Source organism: Rhinatrema bivittatum, chromosome 9 (genome assembly GCF_901001135.1).
Source record: "Rhinatrema bivittatum chromosome 9, aRhiBiv1.1, whole genome shotgun sequence".
In the NCBI taxonomy this organism is placed as follows: Eukaryota; Metazoa; Chordata; class Amphibia; order Gymnophiona; family Rhinatrematidae; genus Rhinatrema; species Rhinatrema bivittatum.
The window spans coordinates 250,268,524-250,287,999 of record NC_042623.1 but is presented as its reverse complement, the minus strand read 5'-3'; the positions used below and the strand labels follow the sequence as shown (position 1 = coordinate 250,287,999).

Genomic DNA, 19,476 nt, shown 5'->3' with positions numbered 1-19,476 from the left:
TTGGTGGGGAAAGTGACGGACTTACGCATGCAAGTCCGTCATGAACACTGGTTTAACTTGTATGCAGTGCTACAAAATTACCCCCAAAGAGAGGGCAGTTTTCCAAAGCCATTTACCCGGTTAAATGAACTGTCTTAAGAATTGGTATATAGGAAAGGAAGGACAAATCTAACAAAATCTGTCAAACAAATACCTACACATAGAAAACGAGAGAATGCCAATTATTTAAGCAATAAATATATATAAACTTTTAAATTTAGCTTTTAATCGTTTCATTTAACACAGTATATATTGAATCACATCAAGAACGCTGACCCATATGTTAATGAATGTATTCTAGCCTTTCCTTGTAAAAGTACCCATGAAGATCAACAATGCAGGGTGTGGGGGAGGCAGAAAAAGCAGGTGCAGGTCTCTGTAGGTCCTTTTTCCCCAGGGCAATTTTCCCAGGAAAATTACGTGCATACCTTTCCCTTTCAGAACTGGGGCAAGTAAAAGTGTCCACGTACGTTTAAAAATTGCCCTTCTGAAACATAAGTTCTCACCCTTTCTGTCGGTAGACGTTCCTCTGTCTGACAGCGGCTGTCAGGTTGAAGAATACAGTGTGGAAATGGCTGAGCGGGAAGAGATAGCCACGGAGGTGTATCACGGGTCTGGCTTAGACTGCACAGTCAGTAACCTCCTTCCTGGAACCACGTATCGCTTCAGGGTCAGAGCTCTGAATGATGGAGGGGTGAGTTACGTCTTCGGATATCTTTGGTATGTTCATTCCAAGACACATTCGTGGTCATGTTGGAGTCCAGTAAAAGGGTGCCTGAAACCTAAGCCTCATCTTGAAAAGGACATCTGTGGCCAGTTCTTTTTTTTTTTTTTTTTTACAGTCATGGCAAGTTCCTGTACATGGGTTAGAGATATCTCCATAAAACCAGGTCTATGAATATTAGAGTTAAGTGTCTGACCTTTGTTTGCTTGTAACAATGGTTTGGATACATTAATAGCCATTAGTTACTGCACATTAATATGAGGCTTTCACTTATTCACTTCTGTAATACTGAAAGAATGCCAGAATGGTCTTATGTGTTTTAACTATCAAAGCCTAGCCAGTGTTTAAGTGAAAAAAAAAAAAGCCTATTGTTTTTGAATTACATACTAACTAGTTCGTGGTGGTTAGGATTCACTGAAAACGATCAAAGCACCCTGTTCTCTACCAACTAAGAAGGAAGTTGTTGTTTCTTCCGGCCTCCTGAAAGCCATAAATTCCCATTAAGATAACATTTCAAATATTTCTGACCCGCCTGAGTGCTTCCATCAGAAGGCACTCACCGTGCTCTGCATTTATAATGGATACATAATATCTGTCAAGAGTAGTGGGAAAATTGATTCTCTCGTTTTATGTTGCATTGAAATCACTTGACATGCTGAGAAATGAATGGCATGCTTGTTTTCCAGTATGGCCCGTACTCTGAAGCCACAGAAGTTATGACCGCAGCAGGGCCTCCCGGCCAGTGCCGAGCGCCATTGTTAACCTTCGTTTCTGATACATGCGTGCTTATAAACTGGGAGGTAAGTTGGATGCATTTTCGGGAAAGGGTAGAAGACCCCCTTAGTTCAAAACTAAAATGGTACGCTACATGATCAGAATCCTATCAGAGATACTGAACACCTCTGGAAACGCATTAGATCCTGGTAGCTATATTGCAGTGTTTGCACTTGTAACGTAGGATGAGTTGCATACGTTGATTGTTAATTTTTTTTCCTTCCTTTCAAAGTTTCTCTTGTTGATTCCTTTCCATTGAGCCTCATCACAGAGGTCGTGAAGAACCTCTCTGTCTTCCTAGCGTCTCACCTTGCTTTTGCTCTTACAGGCAAAGCATGCCAGGAGCCTTCTTTTTGCTGAGTGTGTGATAAGTCTTCCTAGACATCTCTAGTCCTGCTCAGTTTCCAGCTAGTAGGGATATACTGGCCAAAGAAATTCATTTTAATTCTGTTTTTTCATTTTGGGTTATTTTTCTTTTTTCAGTTCAATTAATGTTTGTTTAGGTTCAGTTCATTTACCAAACTAAAATAAACAGTAAGAGGAGACAAAATTCAAAACTAAAAAAAAAAAAAAAAGAGGCGAAACAGGGTATCTCCGAAGACCCTTCAACCCTCTTCCTACCCTCCCCACTCAAGATGGCTGCGGAGCCAAGACCTACCCGGCTGGGCTAAGCCAAGCACAATTAGGACCTCCCTGGCTCCCTCTGACCCCACTCCTGCCAGGCCTACTTTGCTAGGCTGAGTCAGGCCCCTGCAAACAGCCCCTTCTAGAAAACCTGCCAGGGCCAGGGAAGCACCTGGACCCCACTAACTCCTTTCCATGGGAGCTAACGGTAAACAAACAAGCAGGAGCAATGCCCATTTACTCCTGTCCCTCCCCAAGTCTTTTAAAACTGGTGTCAAGGACTTTTGAGGCATGGCAGGAGTGAACGGCCATCGTTCTTGCCCCTTTCTACCCCATCGACCCCCATGGAAAGAGGTAATTGAACTTCATTTTTTTAAATTACAGATGCTGCATAACTTGAAGCCTTTTTTTACTGCCCAGCGATTTTAGAACTGTGTTGCAATCTCTGATTTTAACTTGCCTTGATTATTGCAATTCGATTTATCTTGGTCTACCAGCTACCTCTTATAAGAGCACTACAAGTGATGCATAAATCAGCGGCTTCAATGTTAACTGGCATGTACCGTTACGACCATATTTCTCCAGTCTTATATAGTTTACTTTGGCTAACTATTAAATGGAGAATCATTTTTAAGGTATTGATGCTGATCCATAAGGCTCTAAATAGAAAGGCTCCATGCTGTATTAGTTCTGAGAGGACCCTGCAGTCAGCTGATCAATGCCTGCTATGTGTGCCCCCCTACACGTGTTGTGATTTTTGCCATCACTGACCCGATAGCATGGATCAGTCTCCCCGAGGTGTTAAGGAAAGAGGACTGCCTTAAGTCTTTTAAGAGGAAATTAAAAACTCATCTTTTTAGTCTGGCTTTTATTTAATTCATTAGCTTGGTGTTTACTTATATTTTTTAGATTTGCTTAGGCTTATTTTATGTTGTACTGTTTCTTTGTATTTATTGTATTTTTAAATCTTTCATTGGTTTTAATGATGTATTGTTGACTCTGTTTTACTTATGGATATTTTTTCTGTGCAATTTAGAAAAGATAATGCGCCATACAAATATTTTAATAAATGAATAATACAATACGCGGAGGCCCAGGATAGCCCTGGCAATTTTACAAGGGGAGTGGTGGTGGTGGTGGTGGTGGGGGGGGGGGGTTCAGAAGGACCCAGCCAGGTAGGCCCCAGGGCCCATGGCACTCTTTAGGGGAGGTAGGAGGCAATGTATATATATTTCTCCTCCCCCAATAAACAAAAAGATCTAAACATTTTCAGGTATTTTTAATGCAATGCCATTTTCAGTTCTGATGTGGTTTTCATTTAAAATGAATGCACATCCATATTAGTTAGTGTCTCCTGTCTCTGCAAGAGCACTGCTCATGCATCCCCGCTCTTCCCTGTGTAATAGGCTATGGGCTTTTGATCCTTAGAATTCCCCTCAAGTCTGTAGCTTTTCAGAAATTAGGTCATTATTTATCTTGGCCCAACTTGTACATAGAAAAGTGACATGTTGGCCTATGAGATAACAGTAAAACTATATATAAACAAAATGGATTGTGATGTTGGTTGGGGTGAGGGAAGGCGATTTCAGGGATTGTGGAGTGTGAAAGGTCAAATATCTCAGTGCCTTATGAGTAGGGATCTTACACAATAAGAGAGAAAATGCAAGCCATTACGAATTATATGGCCAACTATTAAATAGAAAACCAAAAGATGTTTCTTACTATTGCTCGATGCTGTATCAAAGTGAAACGCAGTTCATTTTAAAATGTCAATTAAAAGAAATTGGCATCATAGAATTTGTCATACATGTGGTTTGTTTAATTTGAACACCTTTTCACACTCTGTGCAGTTTTATATATGGATTGCAGTTTGTCTAGAAATTCTCTTGGGAGTCTGCCTGAATTACTGAAGTTCTTAAGAGGAAAAGTGGAATTATTAACCTGCAGCGGAACTTCCAAGCCTTTTGCCGTAGGCGCTGAAGGGGTGATTAGCTTCCACTAGAATCATGTACCCATGTATGCACGCCGAACCTCCTGACATGTTCAGATTGGTGTAATTTAACATAACTGAAATTGCAAAAGTAAAGGCAAGGAAAGTTGCATCTCAAACGCGACACTTTCTTTTTTTAAAAGACCAGTTATTTTATAAATAATGTATGAATGTGTTTCAAGTGTGCTGGTTTTTTTTAAATATCCGTGTTCGCTATCTGATTAGAGGCTACGTTTCAGCCAAGGCTGAACGGCTCATTTAGGAGGGCCGAATTTGGGGCATCTTGATTTTACACCACTCAGCACTGACTGCAGCTGGTTGCCTGAGACTGCGAATCCCTGACCTTCACAGAGCTAGGGTTCCTCTCCCTCTCACTGTCGGAAATCTTAAAGCTCCGTGTGCAGTCTTTCATCTTTCCTCCCTTTCCCCCCCCCCCCCCCCAACACCAAGAATAATCCTAACAGGTGACATCAATCTGCATAGTGTCGGCGGTGCCAGGAGGAGGGAGATTGTAACCATAAAGAACGAAGAACTCGTGGAATCTTAAGCAGAGATTTTGGGGCAGGGCTGGCCGTGCCAGGAGCTTTAATATATTGGGTGTTGGGTAGGTGGGAGGGGATCGCAGCTCTGATAGACAGGGAGAGTGCCTAGCTTTAGGGTAGCTAGCACTGTGCCTAATTTTAGAAATTTAAATTAGGTGCCTAGCACTGAGAATCATCACTAGGCACCTAATTTCTCTCCCCCAACCTAACTCGGCCTACCTGCCCATGCAGTTTTAGGATTCTAAATGAGCAATATTCTGAATCTAGCCCCTGTGAGGTCGATATTCAGCACCACTTAGCTGGATATGTAAGGACTTATCCTGCAAGTGGTGATGGCTGAATGTCTAGCCACATTTAGCAGCCACCACTATTACCCTAATACACAAAACCATCCATCAGCAACTCCAACTCGACCTGGATATCCCTTTCAAACTCCACTCCTCTAATAGACCAACGAGAGATATCCACAAAGGCACTCTGAAATTTCCCCCTACTAAAGCCACTCGCCTCTCTACGACCAAAGACAGAGCTTTTTCAATTGCAGGCCCAGCTATCTGGAACAATATCCCAGCAAATCTCAGATTGGAACCCTGCCTCTTAACCTTCAGAAAAAGACTAAAGACGTGGCTCTTTCACCAAGCCTTCCCAGATCCACCGGATAATCACTAGTTTGAGCCTCACTTCTTACAAGGACCTTGACACACTTCCTCCTGAACAATGGACACTGGCATTTCCTGGTTAAAGCATATGCTCTAACCCGTTAAATTATTCGTATCATGTTATATTTATTCTACCTGCCTCTATCTTCCTTCCAGCTTGTCTTTAAGCCTCCAAGTTTTCCATACCTTGTTGATTGTAACTTTGACTTATTCCTTTTCCTTTGTTATCTATTATTTACCAGAATTGTTACCTCAGTTTTACCCTTTGTTAAAATGTAAACCGATCCGATATGGTTATCTACTATAAAGGTCGGTATAGAAAACTGCTAAATAAATAAATAAATAAATGGTATTTAGCCGGATAAGTACTTAACTAGCTAAGTGGTGGCTGGGAAATGGGCATTTTAGGGAGGAGTTATTTTTCTGGCTAACTTAGCTGGATAAGTGTCGACATTCAGACTTATCCGGTTAAGTTAACAGGATAAATTAGACCTGCTCAATAGCAGGTCTAAAGTTAGCTGAATTAGACTTGTCTGGCTAATTACAACTTATTTGGGGATATTCAGTAGCATAGCTAATTTATTAGCCAGCTAGAATTTAGCCGATAAGTGCCCACTTCTTCATTTAAATGGATGACTCATGAGTTATTAGGCTAAATGCTTTTAAATATGGACCTCATATTGCACTAATGAATAATTTCTGGTAAATTGAAGGGAAAGGCTTCACTGATAATGAATCCTATATATGTATAATAGTAAAAGTATTTAAAGAGAGAAACTTATGGGGTCAATTTTCAAAGGGTTTAGACTGCTGACATTTGGAGTTGGGCTGCTAAATTGGCCCTTTTGAAAATGTACTAGAACAGAGTGCCAAAATTTAGGTTCCTAGTTTCATTAGGATCCTAAAAGGTAGGTGGCTATGGGAGCGGAGTTAGAGCAGGAAAACAAAGTTAGGGGCTTAGCTCCTAACTTAGGGACCTAAATCTAGGAATATGAATAGTGGGCCTAAATTTAGGGAACTAACTTTTTGGCACTTAAATTTACATGAAGTTTCAATTGAAAACAAAGGCTTCTCAGATTGGGTGAAAATAAGCTCCAAATTTAGGGGCCTAAATTTAGTAGCTCAGCTTAAATGAAATTGCAGTACAAATGCTAGTGAACTTTGTAGCAAATGCAGTTAGAATGTACTACCAGTTATAGAAGGGATGACATTTCTAGCTTATTAGGATTGCAGGTTAAACTCATTGACAATGAGTTGATATTGCTTTGACTGTAGCATAGCAAAGTGTAATATGCAGTGGTCCACTACTGCAGGGGTCACCAACTCTGGTCCTCAAGAGCCACAAACAGGCCAGGTTTTCAGGATGTTCACAATGAATATACATGAGATAGGTTTGCATACAGTAAGTATATGCAAATCTGTCTTATGTATGAAAACCCGGCCTGTTTGTTGCTTGTGAGAACCAGAGATGCCCACCCCTGAACTTCTGAGAGGGAGTTTCTGAATTGTCAGAAAAATACATATATTCGTAATTGCCTTTTGGTATTTCTCACTGTTAAAGGAAACAACCATTCTACAAGTTAATACTAACTGACTGGAAACCAGTTACCCCTTCTGCTAACAACTTTTCATCCCACTTCCCATTGCAGGCGTTGTAATTATATCTGTTGCACTCTTCACCATAATAAAGGCTGCTCCTTAAATGAAGGTGGAGATTTTGCTGGGTCACCAGCACAGGAGATTAAATAAATCTTTGTTTTACAGAGTCCTGAAAGTTCTGGTTCTGATATCTCAGAGTACAGACTGGAATGGGGAGAGGACGAAGAGGAGTCCTTAGAACTGGTCTATAGCGGTACTGGCACCTGCTTTGAAATGGATGATCTATCAGCAGCAACGCATTACTGCTGCAGACTACAGGTACAAAATTAGATTCGCTGGCCTATGGTTGAGGTCCTGTTAAAGAGCATGCTGCTGTTTCCGTGTGTTTCTTGTCATAAAAAGACGGATTTCATAAGAGTGACAACACATCGTTTTTCCAGTATTTTTAGTGGTGATACAGTTTACCATTCATTATATGTCTAAGAAAGCTGAGCAAGTTCATTTGGGAGATGTAATATAATTAGGCATTTTCTCAAAATTGTTCTCATTTATCAAGTGTATTATATTTTAGATGTTGTTTTTGTAAACAGGTTATGAGCCAGGAGATTGATGTCCTGGTCTTGTGTCTAAGTAGCACTATATTTTAAGTAGAAACTAAAATGTCACTGGCCCAAATCTGAACAGAGCAAACACACAGTGTTGACTCATATGTTGAAGTTGCATCGTGCATCAGTAAAGGTCTAGACTCACTGTGCAAGTTATGAGACTAATTTTTAAGCTTTGAAGGCAACTGATGATTACCTTTCTATTATATGAACACAGATGCTAAAATGGTGGGATGATATTCTGCTTTAATACCAAAATTGAGATCATTACAACAGTTCAAAAACTCTCTCTGTACAATTCAAAGGCATTTTCAAATAGTAGAAAAAGCTTTCAGCTTGTGAATTTAACAGTGCTTTGGCATCAAAATTAATTTTCCATTTTCTAAGGCAGAATCTAGTGACAAAGAGTAAGCAAGATTTCTTCTGAATGAGTCACTTTTTTAGTGGTAGATGAAACTGAAACTAATCCCCAAAATTGGGCAATGTATATATCAAGAATGTTGTCCCCCAGTGCTATTTGCCGATGCTTAGTAACAGAAGGTGTGCAGAGGCTCATTAGTGGTTAGCAGCAGGACAATAGCTGGACAGTTCTATCATGGACAGTATAGCACACTGAAGACATCAATCAGGTCTGACAGTTTATTTAGAGCCCACAATGTTGGTAGAGGTCAGACCACAGAACTATGCTTTTTGGAGATCCTGATTTCGCCCTTAAACTTAAACTCCCTGTGCTTGGACTTCGATTGGATGCACTCTGGGCTGAGAACAAAACCAAGAGAATTATCTTGGATAGTGCATGTGGGTGGGCATGCCTAGCATAGCTCATGGTAACCTTATGGCTATTTCAGAATTACGGTGTGCCACATCCACATTTTTCATGTTGGGCAATCGTGCTATTAGTCAGATTTATGCAAATTGATTCCAGTGTGTCAAAGAAAGTAACTACCTCATTAAAAAGAATATATTACAGTAATTCATTGTAATCACAGTAATTATGTTTGTGTGTATATACTAATTGTTAATCAAAGCAAATAGATCAAAACAAGGATGGACAAAACAAACATTAAGAGAATAGGAAAAAATAGATTTAAGATATTGTGTTGTCTTCAGCAAAGTGTTGCCATCTCAGGTACGTTTCCTGTCAATAATCTGGACTCTGACAGACATTTAAGAGTTGGCCGTAGAGCTGTAAAGTTAACTTCAGTCTTAATCTTCAAGCCCAGAGGCAACACACTTTAAACTGGGAGGGATTTTCCAATGGAGTCTGTGTCCCTTCTAATGGTCCTTTGTTTATATATAGGCATAGATGGCCTTTAAGGTTTTGCCAGCTGAATACACAAACATAAAATAGGTCAGCACACTGTAAAACCCATCCAGTCTGCCCATTTTCAGTCTCCCGTCGCAATTAACGCAGACCCTAGTTTATCATTTGTAGCATTTCCTTTCTTTTCCCCACATCCAGAGATCCCCCTGTGCGTGCCCCATGCTTTCTTAAAATCTGAGTTTTTTGTCTCCTCCACTTCCAAAGAGAGTGCAGAGATTGAATTTACAATTGCAAATTGCAGACGCCAAGGATCACCAAACCTGTAGTGAAGTAGAAAGCAGAAATGCTAGGGAAACTATTATTTAGATAACATGATTGTCTGTAAATAAGCAGAATAACTCAAATATCCCGTCTTTGTTCAGACTTCTATATCATTTATGAGGAGATATTAGCATTTGATGTTTTTCCACAGCTTGTCCTACATAGCTGCCCCCGCTATTTTAAACTGCAGTGCTGATCCTTAGCAGAATCCCAACCAGGCATCACACAGGTACATAAAGATAATCACAACTACCGAAGAGTGGCGTCTGGAAAGCGATTAATAAATAAATAAATAAACGGGAGGCAGGACGACAAGGAAAGACTTTATTTCAGAAAAAGTATGAAAATAAGAGAGGCGACCTGGGGATAAAGATGAAAAGGCATAGAAGAAAGAAACAGGTCCAGTTATAATTAGAAATTAATAAAGCTGGTAATGCAGATTTAAGCAGAAGACAAAATGGAGGAAAGAGAAGAATATATCATCTTGAAAGAATCTTAAGCATAAAAAGAAAAGATATCCCTTGATGGCAAGCAGAGGAAAGAAATAGGCTAAGAAGACATCAGCTTTTCTTAAGATTGCTGCAGAAGTTGCTTCTTTCTTTCACCATAGCAAAGAATAAGGAGAAGACCTGAACTTCTCCTTCTTTGGACATTTCTTCTTCTTTTGCAGTGACTAGAGCAATAGATCAAATTTTTTTTTCTTTATTGGTGGGTTTGGGGCTGCCTTATGGCAATGTCACCATTCCGCTTGGCTCTACACCAGAACCGGAGGTTTCTTTGAGGCCCCAAAGAATGTCTCCTCTCATTGGTGCCTATGGGGATGCTTGGGCACTATGTTTTCTGGGGTCATGAAAGTCTGTTCCCATAGAACTTTTTGTCCTAAGCCTTTCAGAGATAACAAGCCTTTTATAAAGAGACCGAAGAATAGAAAATACACTGGAATAAATAGAAGAGCACCGGCACACAGCACTATTCTCATAAATGTGCATTACAATACAAATTGAGTACACAATGAATTTAATAATATAACACAGTAAATGTGATTTTTTTGACCTGTAAAAGTACCTTCTAGGTACACCTGGCCAGAACCTACATCACTAAACATTTGTACGTATTTTTATGATTTAATGCAACCGAAACTTAATGGCACCTGTTAGAATGTACTATAGTACGCTTACTCCAAACTTACTTATGTGCCTACATGTAAACTGTTGCGATGGTAAATAACTTAGCGACAGTATAGAAAAGACTTTAATTAAATAAATAAATACATACATACATACATACATAAATATTTATTGGGGTTTCCTCCCACAGAGAAGGCATTTAAGGATGCAAAGGGTTCTGAGCAGTGATGGAGACAGTGATGGAAGACTCTAGGAGGACCCCTATCTCAGTGCTTCTCAATCAGTTTGCCAGGGTAGAGGCAGCCCTAGTTTGACGCTCTTCCTCCTCCTTCTACCTGTGACATCACCACAGGGGGAAGGGGACAAATCCTCTGCCAACAAAATGAACTGCCCCACCCCCAATGCCAAAGCAGGTCTGTTGGATCTGCCCCAACTCCTTCACCTTCCCCTTCCATAGCCCAGCCCCAGAAGGGAGGAGAGTGGCACCAGCAGCCCAACACTTGTACCTGCATCTCCTGCTGCCACAACCTCTACATTCCATGTGATTTACAGATAAGCTGTTAGTGTTTCAAATTGTTAATAGTTGTAGTTTGTATCTAATAGGAGAGAGAGGCACTAGTGGTAGGAGTGGGTCAGAAATCCTGGGCCATAGGTGCTACTATCCTATTGGCTAGAGTAGGGCTATAGAAGGAGGAGGTGAGAAGTAGTGAGAGGTTCCCTGGGAGGCAAGTAAAACAAATTTTATTTTTATTTTATTTTTATTTTTTTTGTTTTATTTTAAATTTTGTTCTTATTCCTAAAACTATTCAGGCCTCTTGTCTTCTCCCAGTTCCTGCTTCCCCTGTTTTATTGTAACTTTCTTGCTTCTTGTCACCTGTTAAATGTTCTAGGTTATCACCCCCCTTGTTACTTGTAAACCGGCATGATGTGATTCTATCATGAATGCCGGTATAAAAAAGCTTTAAATAAATAAATAAATTTGAAGTTCCAGGGAAAGAGAGATGAGCATGGACTAGGGAATTGGAGGGAAGTGGAGTGCAGAGCAGGGATATGGATTGGAGGAAGAGCAGAGACTCAGGGTTTGGATCAGGAATCGGGAGACTGGAAATTTGGAGATTGAAGCGGAGAGTGAGGGCTCAGCAATTGGTGAGAGAGTGATTAGGCGGTTGGATGGCAGCATGAGAGTAGTGTTAAATGGGCCAAGAAAAGATAGGGTGCAGAAGAGTGAGGGGGAGGTTGAGATGGTGGAACTGGGAGGCTGAGGGAAGGGGTAAGAGAAAAATGATTGTTCAGTGAAGAGGTTGGAAATGGGGAGCTGGGAAAAATGCTAAAGGTGAAAAGAAGGGAGATTGAGGACTGGAGGGTGAGGGAGGAGAGAAAGGGAGGTGAAATCTGGTTAGTGGATAGACAGAGGGGAGCAATGGAGAAAAGGTGAAAGGGAAAAATTAATGTTGGGACAAATTTAGGAGAGGACTTGAAGAAGACAGAAAAGAAATGGAAAATGGAATAGAGATCCTGAAAAAGGTTTTAGGAGAAGACTGCCAACCAAGAAAGCAAAAAAAAGATCAGGACCCACAATTAGAAAAATAAAATGTCTAGACAACAAAGATAGGAAAAAGTATTCTATTTTCAGCTTAGTGATTGGACTATATCAGATATGGAAAAAGTGTGTATCTTATATCTTTGTACTTTGGGCAGAGTCAGAGGTAACGCATTGTGTTGCTTTTTCTGCATTTTTGAACTGCATGAAGACTGTTTTTTGGGGGTTTCCATTTCACTTTTTATGTGCACATTTCTGTTTCTTATTTGTGGTCCCTTGTTCTGTATTTGGTGAGGGTTAGTCTGTATGACCAAGGTGAGATATTCTGCTAGCATGTCATTTCTCCCAGGACAAACAGGATGGTAGCCCTCACATATGGGTGACATCATCAGATAGAGCCCTGTCACGGAACACTTTTGTCAAAGTTTCTAGAATTTTGACTGGCACACTGAGCATGCCCAGCATTCCACTAACCCTGCAGCCAGCAGGGCTCCCACTTCAGTCTCTTTTTTTTCCGCGCAGCAGTTGCCTCATGGTTAAGGAGCTCTGTGAGAAATTTCTCACAACTTTACTCACGGAAATATTTGAAGTTTAACTTCATAAAAAATCCCTTACTGGGGTCCCCCATCGTGCTCCGTTCCCTCCAACGCTAGGTAAGTGTTTTTCCCGTACTTGTGGTCAGTTCCCGACAGCTTACCACCTCGGTGCCCGATGGTCACAGACCACGTGCCCGCCATTTTTTGGCATGGCGACCGAGTTTAGGAAATGTCCCAAGTGTCCAAGGACCATATCCTTAACGGACCTGCATAATGTTTGCGTTTTGTGCTTAGGCCCCTCGCACGACATCCGTTGATGCCCCAGTTGCGCACAAATGACCCCCAAAGGACGTCGCACTTGTCTGGACAAGATGGAACATTTGTTTGCTTCAAAACGTTCTGCTTCATCGACGCCAGTTCAAGAGTCACCGACCGGAGAGGGTCATCGACCTCGGAGACGATTTGCCAGGAGCACTGTGGACAGTGTGACCATCCATCACAGACACCATTGAAGACATCGGTGTCATCGTCCTTGGTGCCGGAGAAGGACCGGTCCGAGCACCAAGAGAAACACCGACACCGCAGCAGCATCGACTTCCATTGAGCCGCCTGCGAAGAGGGCCCGGGGAGAGGAGCCTCCATCCTCCTCTGGACCTGGGACCCTAGGTGTTCCCCACTGATATACCGGTGCTGGGAACCGAGCCTCCACAGGCCCCTGTGGAAGCTCCGGTGATGCCTAGCCTGCTTCCTACCCCAGTTGCCGAGCCATCCATGCCAGCTTTTCGGGAGGAATTGGACTGCATGGTCCAAGAGGCAGTGCTGAATGCCTTACGAGGCTTCCAACCGCCACCGGCCCCCATACCAATCCCAGAACCGGCTCCTTCATCGGTGCCCTACCGTCTCAACTTGTGCTACCGGACACGCTGTCACTGAGTCGTCCATCAAGGCCTCCGCAGTTCCCGATTCCAATACTGGATTCCTCGGAGGAGGAAGAATAGATTCCCGGCCAGATCCCTCCACAGGAACCACCAATGCCAGAGCCCATGCCAGGTCCATCAGGGCTATCGGTGCCCAAGTGCACCTTATTTGCTCCGGTGCCCTCGATGCCAGCACCAATTCCATCGATGCCAGTACCGCATCCATTGATGCATTCCCGCCCTCTTCTCTTTGGCATACTTCCTCCCTGAGGAAGCCCACTAGGAGACGGGGAAAGCCCCTATAATCCATGCGAAGATGCATCCTCAGATGATTCTTCTCAAGCTTCCGAGGACTTGCTCTCAGAGTCTTCACCCCCGAAAGAAAGGCGACGATCTCCTCTGGAAGACCTCTCCTTTGCAAGTTTTATCAAGGAGATGTCTGAGATTATCCCATTTTCACTAGTTACGGAGGAAGATGCACACCACAAAATGTTGGAGGTTTTACAATTCATTGACACTCCAAAAGAAATAATGGCAAAACCCGTGCATGAAGTTCTTCTTGACCTCTTGCACCACCTGTGGGACCATCCAGGTACTGTATCTCCAGTCAACAGAAAGACAGATGTTACGTACTTGGTCCAACAAGCCCCAGATTTTCAAAATTGTCAGCTGCCCCACCACTCTGTAGTTGTGGAATCAGCTCAGAAAAAGGCTAAACAATTGCATCCACATTCCTCTGCTCCTCCTGGTAAGGAACAGAAGGCATTGGACGCATTGAGATGAAGAGTTTTCAAGGGTCCAATGTTGATAGCATGAATAGCAGCATATCAACTATACATAACCCAATATAATAGAAATCTCTGGAAACAAGTCCAGGAGTTTGTGGAGACATTACCACAGCAACAACAGGAGACCTTGTCCTCCATCCTACAAAAAGGATTGGAAGCAGGCAAACATGAGGTCAGAGCTGCCTACAATTCTTTTGAAACACCATCCAGAGTGTCGGCAGCGGATATCAGTGCTAGGCGCTGGGCCTTGCTCAAGGCCTCAGACCTGCGCCCGGAAGTGCAGGACAAACTTGCAGATCTACCCTGTACAAGAGACAACCTGTTTGGGGACAAGATCCAGGTTGCAGTGGCCCGGTTAAAAGACCATCATGAGACCCTGTGTCAGCTGTCAACTGCCTCCCCAGATGTTCCCTCTGTAGCCCACAGGGGCACAGGTAGGGACTCCAGGAAACAATTCTACAGGCCATGCAGATATTACCCTCCTGTGTCCCATGCACGACCAGCTCGGGTAACTCAGAGGGGACATGCACGCCAAGCGAGAACACCTAGACCACAACCAGCTCCACAAGCTGGCCCTGCGGCTGGATTTTGACTCCTTTCCAGAGAGCAGCAGCCATTCTCCAGTAGAGGGCTACCTTTGCCACTTTGCAACAAATTGACACCCAATTACCATGGACCAGTGGGTATTGTCCATCTAAATTTTTCAAAAATACTCCCGGACTTCCCACCCAATCCATTCTGGAGCTGGGACGATCACACATGAATACTCGAGTCAGAGCTCTCGACCCTTCTGTTGGCCAGAGCCATGGAACTAGTTCCACCGAATCAGTAGGGGAGAGGGTTCTACTCCTGATATTTCCTAATTCCAAAAAAGACTGGCGGCCTCGCCCAATCTCATAACACAGAATCACGGCAAGTTACGCCACCAGACCCTGTCTCTGACGGCCTGGATGTTGAAAGGTTGATACTACAACCACTCAATATTTCTAGTGATGTCTCTCAAGTGCTTGTAGCTACACGGAAGTCTTACCGCTATAAATGGAAGAGGTTTATCTTGTAGTGCTCACAAAAAGGCTTGGATCCCTTTTCTTGCCCCACATCGAATCTGTTAAACTACCTCTGGCATCTCTAGGAATCTGGTCTCCAGGCGTCATCTATCCGAATACACCTTAGAGCCATCTCTGCTTACCCTCAAGGAGTAGGGGATGCCCCGATAATGGCTCAACCCCTAGTGAGTCACTTCATGAGAGGCTTATTACAGCTTAAGCCTCCTCTACTGCCACTGGTCATGGCATGGGACATCAATGTTGTCCTTGCACGGCTCATGCACGCTCCTTTTGAGCCCTTGCACTCCTGCAAAGTCAGATACCTTACATGGAAAGTACTTTTCCTAGTAGCCATCGCGTCTGTTCGCAGGGTAAGTGAGTTACAGGTCCTTGTGACCTACTCCCCCTACACAAGGTTCCTCCATGACCGGGTGTTCTCCGCACTCACCCTAAATTCCTTCCTAAGGTGGTAACGGATTTCCACTTAAATCAGTCCATAGTCTTGACCACTTTCTTCCCAAGGCCTCACGCTCACCCGGGTGAGCAAGCTCTGCACACCTTGGACTGTAAGCGTGCGCTTGCATCTTATTTAGACTGCACAGCAGTCCCAAGGAAGTCCACCCAACTCTTTGTTTCTTTTGATAAAAACAAACTTGGACATACGGTGGGCAAGCAGACACTCTCCAATTGGTTGGCAGGCTGCATTGCATTCTGCTACCAGCAAGCAGGCCTTCCACTTGAGGGACAAGAGAAAGGGTACTCAGTAAGAGCCATGGCAACGTCAGTAGCACACTACCATTCAGTACCTATTGCCGACATCTGCAGGGCTGCGACATGGAGCTCTCGCCACACCTTTGCAGCTCACTACTGTCTAGACAAGGCTGGACGACAAGACTCTGTCTTTTGCCAGTCTGTCCTAAGGAATTTATTCCCAGTGTAGAAACCCAACTCGTCCTACCTTGATCCACTGTGAATTTCAGGCTGCCTCATTATTGCCAATAGCACCACAGTTGTTGTGCCTGTTGTACATTTTGAGTGCTGATTGTGTTATGAGTCAGCCTGTAGCTTGCTAGTCACCCATATGTGTGGATTACCATCCTGCTTGTCCTGGGAGAAAGCAGAGTTGCTTACCTGTAACAGGTGTTCTCCCAGGTCAGCAGGATGTTAGTCCTCACAAAACCTACCCGCCACCCCACAGAGTTGGGTTCGTTACCATTTTCTTATTTTATTTTTTGCTCGTACTTTTGCTACAAACGAGACTGAAGGGGGACCCCCAGTATGCCAGTCAAAGTTCTAGAAACTGACAAAAGTATTCCATGATAGGGCTCCATCTGATGATGTCACCCATATGTGAGGACTAACATCCTGCTGTCCTGGGAGAACACCTGTTACAGGTAAGCAACTCTGCTTTCTGGTAAGGATCAGTAACAGTCTGTCATGTTTGGACTTCTCCAGAATTAATCTATCCATATGCTGCATTTTAATGTAGAAAGGAGGGGGAAAGGGGATAAAAGAGATTAATTGAGGAGTGAATGGGCAGGTGTAAGAAGATAAAATGGGGGGGGGGGGATGAGAAGAGAAAATAGAAGAGTGAAAGGACTGGGGAGTGAGAGAAACGAGATCATTCCAGGAGCTGGGTGCAGGGTGAGGATTTATATGAAATTTAGTTAGTGTGCTGCGAGGATCAAGCAAATTTGAAAATATCATGAAATTAAAAAAAAAAAATTTGACACTGATCTTTTGCTTCTGCCGTCATCTGCTCTATGGTATTGTGTTACTATAAGACTAGAACAAACATCCATTATGATGATGAGACTGTCCAGAAGAGCAGACTGAAGACAAGATGACACAAATCACTCCGAGCTAGACGAGGCAGAGCTGTATCCGTGCAGGCTACAAAATGAGCTTTATTTTGATAAACCAGTGTTGGAGGGCATTATTAGATAAATGATGATATTAACATCTGTGTGCACTGCTTAAAGTTAAACATGAAATATAACTTTCATCTTCTACTACAGCAACTTGCTGTAAAGAAAATCTCATGCATAAAATGGAATGGCACCTTCAATCACAGTTGTACATAGAAAAAGAAATTGTTACATGAAGAATTTATTAATTACTTTTTTACCTGAGGACATAAGAACATAAAAAATTGCCATACTGGGTCAGACCAAGGGTCCATCAAGCCCAGCATCCTGTTTACAACAGTAGCCATTCTAGGCTACAAGTACCTGCCAAGTACCCAAACACTATGTCTGTCCCATGCTACTGATGCCAGTAATAGCAGTGGCTATTTTCTAAGTCAACTTAATTAATAGCAGATAATGGACTTCTCCTCCAAGAACTTATCCAAACCTTTTTTTAAACCCAGCTACACTAACTGCCCTGACCACATCCTCTGGCAACAAATTCCAGAGCTTAATTGTGCATTGTGTGAAATAGAATTTTCTCCCATTAGTTTTAAATGTGCCACATGCTAACTTCATGGAATGCCCCCTAGTCCTTCTATTATCTGAAAGAGTAAATAACTGATTCACATTTACCTGTTCTAGACCTCTCAAGATTTTAGACCTCTATCATATCCTCCCTCAGCTGTTTCTTCAAGCTAACCACTTTTCAAACGTGAAAGGACATGCAATGGTTCCACTTTGAAAATTGCCCCAGGGACAAACGATCTGGAGATGTTTGCACTCGTTTTTTTTCTGTGGATGGCTTTTCCCTTAAACACGTGAAGGTTTGAAAATGCAGTCTCTGGTCTAGGCATGTTGTTTCCCTCCCCCAACTTAACCCTCCCACTCCTGGGAATGCCGCCTCTTACTGAGGCTAAGGGTACTTGCGTTGTGGGTCAATGCATGTTCTTTTGGCTGGATAAAGGGTAAGCAGTGATCAGACCTCCCCCCTTTACCCTGGGTAAATATCCTATGAACTTTTTCCTTCCAAATATGCCACAATGCTGACAAATATAAAACAAATTCAGCAAATATTTTAATCTATGGACACAGCAAATTCATTTTATTGCTTTATACAAAGTTAATCGTTTGTGCCTCTGAACAGTCTGTCAAGAGTCCTTGCCTGTAAGTAAGTACTGTTGCCCTCATCACTTTTTGCAGACCATTGTTATTTGGAAATTTGACAGGTACCATCAACTCAGTTAAATTAGACCATCGAGCGGGCATCGGAAGGGAATGTCTCTTTGGTCTGATTTGGAATTGCACTTAAAAACCAAGAGGTAAACCATGTAATACAATCTAAACAATTACAGAGCTATTGTCTTGACTTTTTCTCAAATGAGCTTGAAATTTAGCCTGCTTGAGTTTAGAAGCAAGTGCCTAAAATGCCATCCTTCGCAAGCTTGGAAACTCGAAATGGAGAAGGCCTCCAGCTTTGATTGGTACCATTGTGCTTCCTTATGTTACTCCAGTGCTGAGTATGCTTGCCTGCTAGGGGAATGGTCTGCCCATGCGATAGACGAACTGCTGCCAGACACAGCTGTTGAATTATCTTGGGCTGCCTTAAGTCAACTAACCTCAGCAGTTTGTATCTCCTCACTGACGATGTTTAAAGAGTCATCGCTAGCCATAGAAAGAGGAAACAGCAAAGGGGAACATTACAAACCATCTGTACAGACCCACGACAGCAAAGAAAAGAAAACCAAAATGCTTGAAATCCCACCAGAACTTTCAACAACAGAGAAATTAACACCACACCACGAATGTCTATGAGATGACTTGGAGATCCTGCCATTGGGATTAGCTTGGGTATCAGAGCAACTGAGCAGCTTCTCGTAGGGGCAGAGGACAAATGGACTATACAGAAGATCCTGAATAACCTCTGTATCCAAGCTGGCAGATCAAGAGCTGGCATGAAACGTGCAAATTATGATCTGCCCATTCCTTGAGGATGGGCCCCTATACAGTGCAGAATCTTGTGAAGCCAATTCACGCACATTTATTTATTTTATTAACAGTTGGCAAGCAATGATGTTTGCTTGTCGTTGGAAAGAAATATGACTTTGCTGGCTGGGCATGAGGAGGAGAGGTAGTGTCCAACAGAGTCCAACACGGAATATAAAGAACTGTTCAGTACAAAAAAAATGAAATAGAGCCAAAAATTAAACAGAGTGGATTGTAGACAAGAATGTACCTTGCTCACTGTACCATAGGCCTCCTTAAACACAAAGTATTTGTTTCTTCAGGTATCAGATCATCTCTTAGTATTAGCAGTTATTTACTTTTTAGACCTGCCGCCTTTTAGGGGCCCAGTGATAGAGATTCCTTCTGAAATTGCTCTGAACTGCAAAGGGCATTCTGTTTAGTTTGGAGCACTGAGGAATTTCCTTATCACATGTCAGGTTAATAACCTTTCTTCTTTGGATACTGTA

General features: G+C 42.7%; 1 protein-coding gene across 3 annotated transcripts in view; it reads left to right on the top strand.

Moving 5' to 3' along the window:
• The window catches only part of FNDC3B (fibronectin type III domain containing 3B), a 679,078-nt gene that overhangs the window by 584,518 nt on the left and 75,084 nt on the right, over positions 1 to 19,476 (top strand). For all 3 annotated transcript variants that reach the window (XM_029615068.1, XM_029615066.1, XM_029615067.1), the window contains exons 19-21: positions 561 to 733; positions 1,450 to 1,563; positions 7,117 to 7,269. In XM_029615068.1, the coding sequence (XP_029470928.1) occupies positions 561 to 733; positions 1,450 to 1,563; positions 7,117 to 7,269 (440 nt within the window). The remainder of the gene's footprint in view (positions 1 to 560; positions 734 to 1,449; positions 1,564 to 7,116; positions 7,270 to 19,476) is intronic.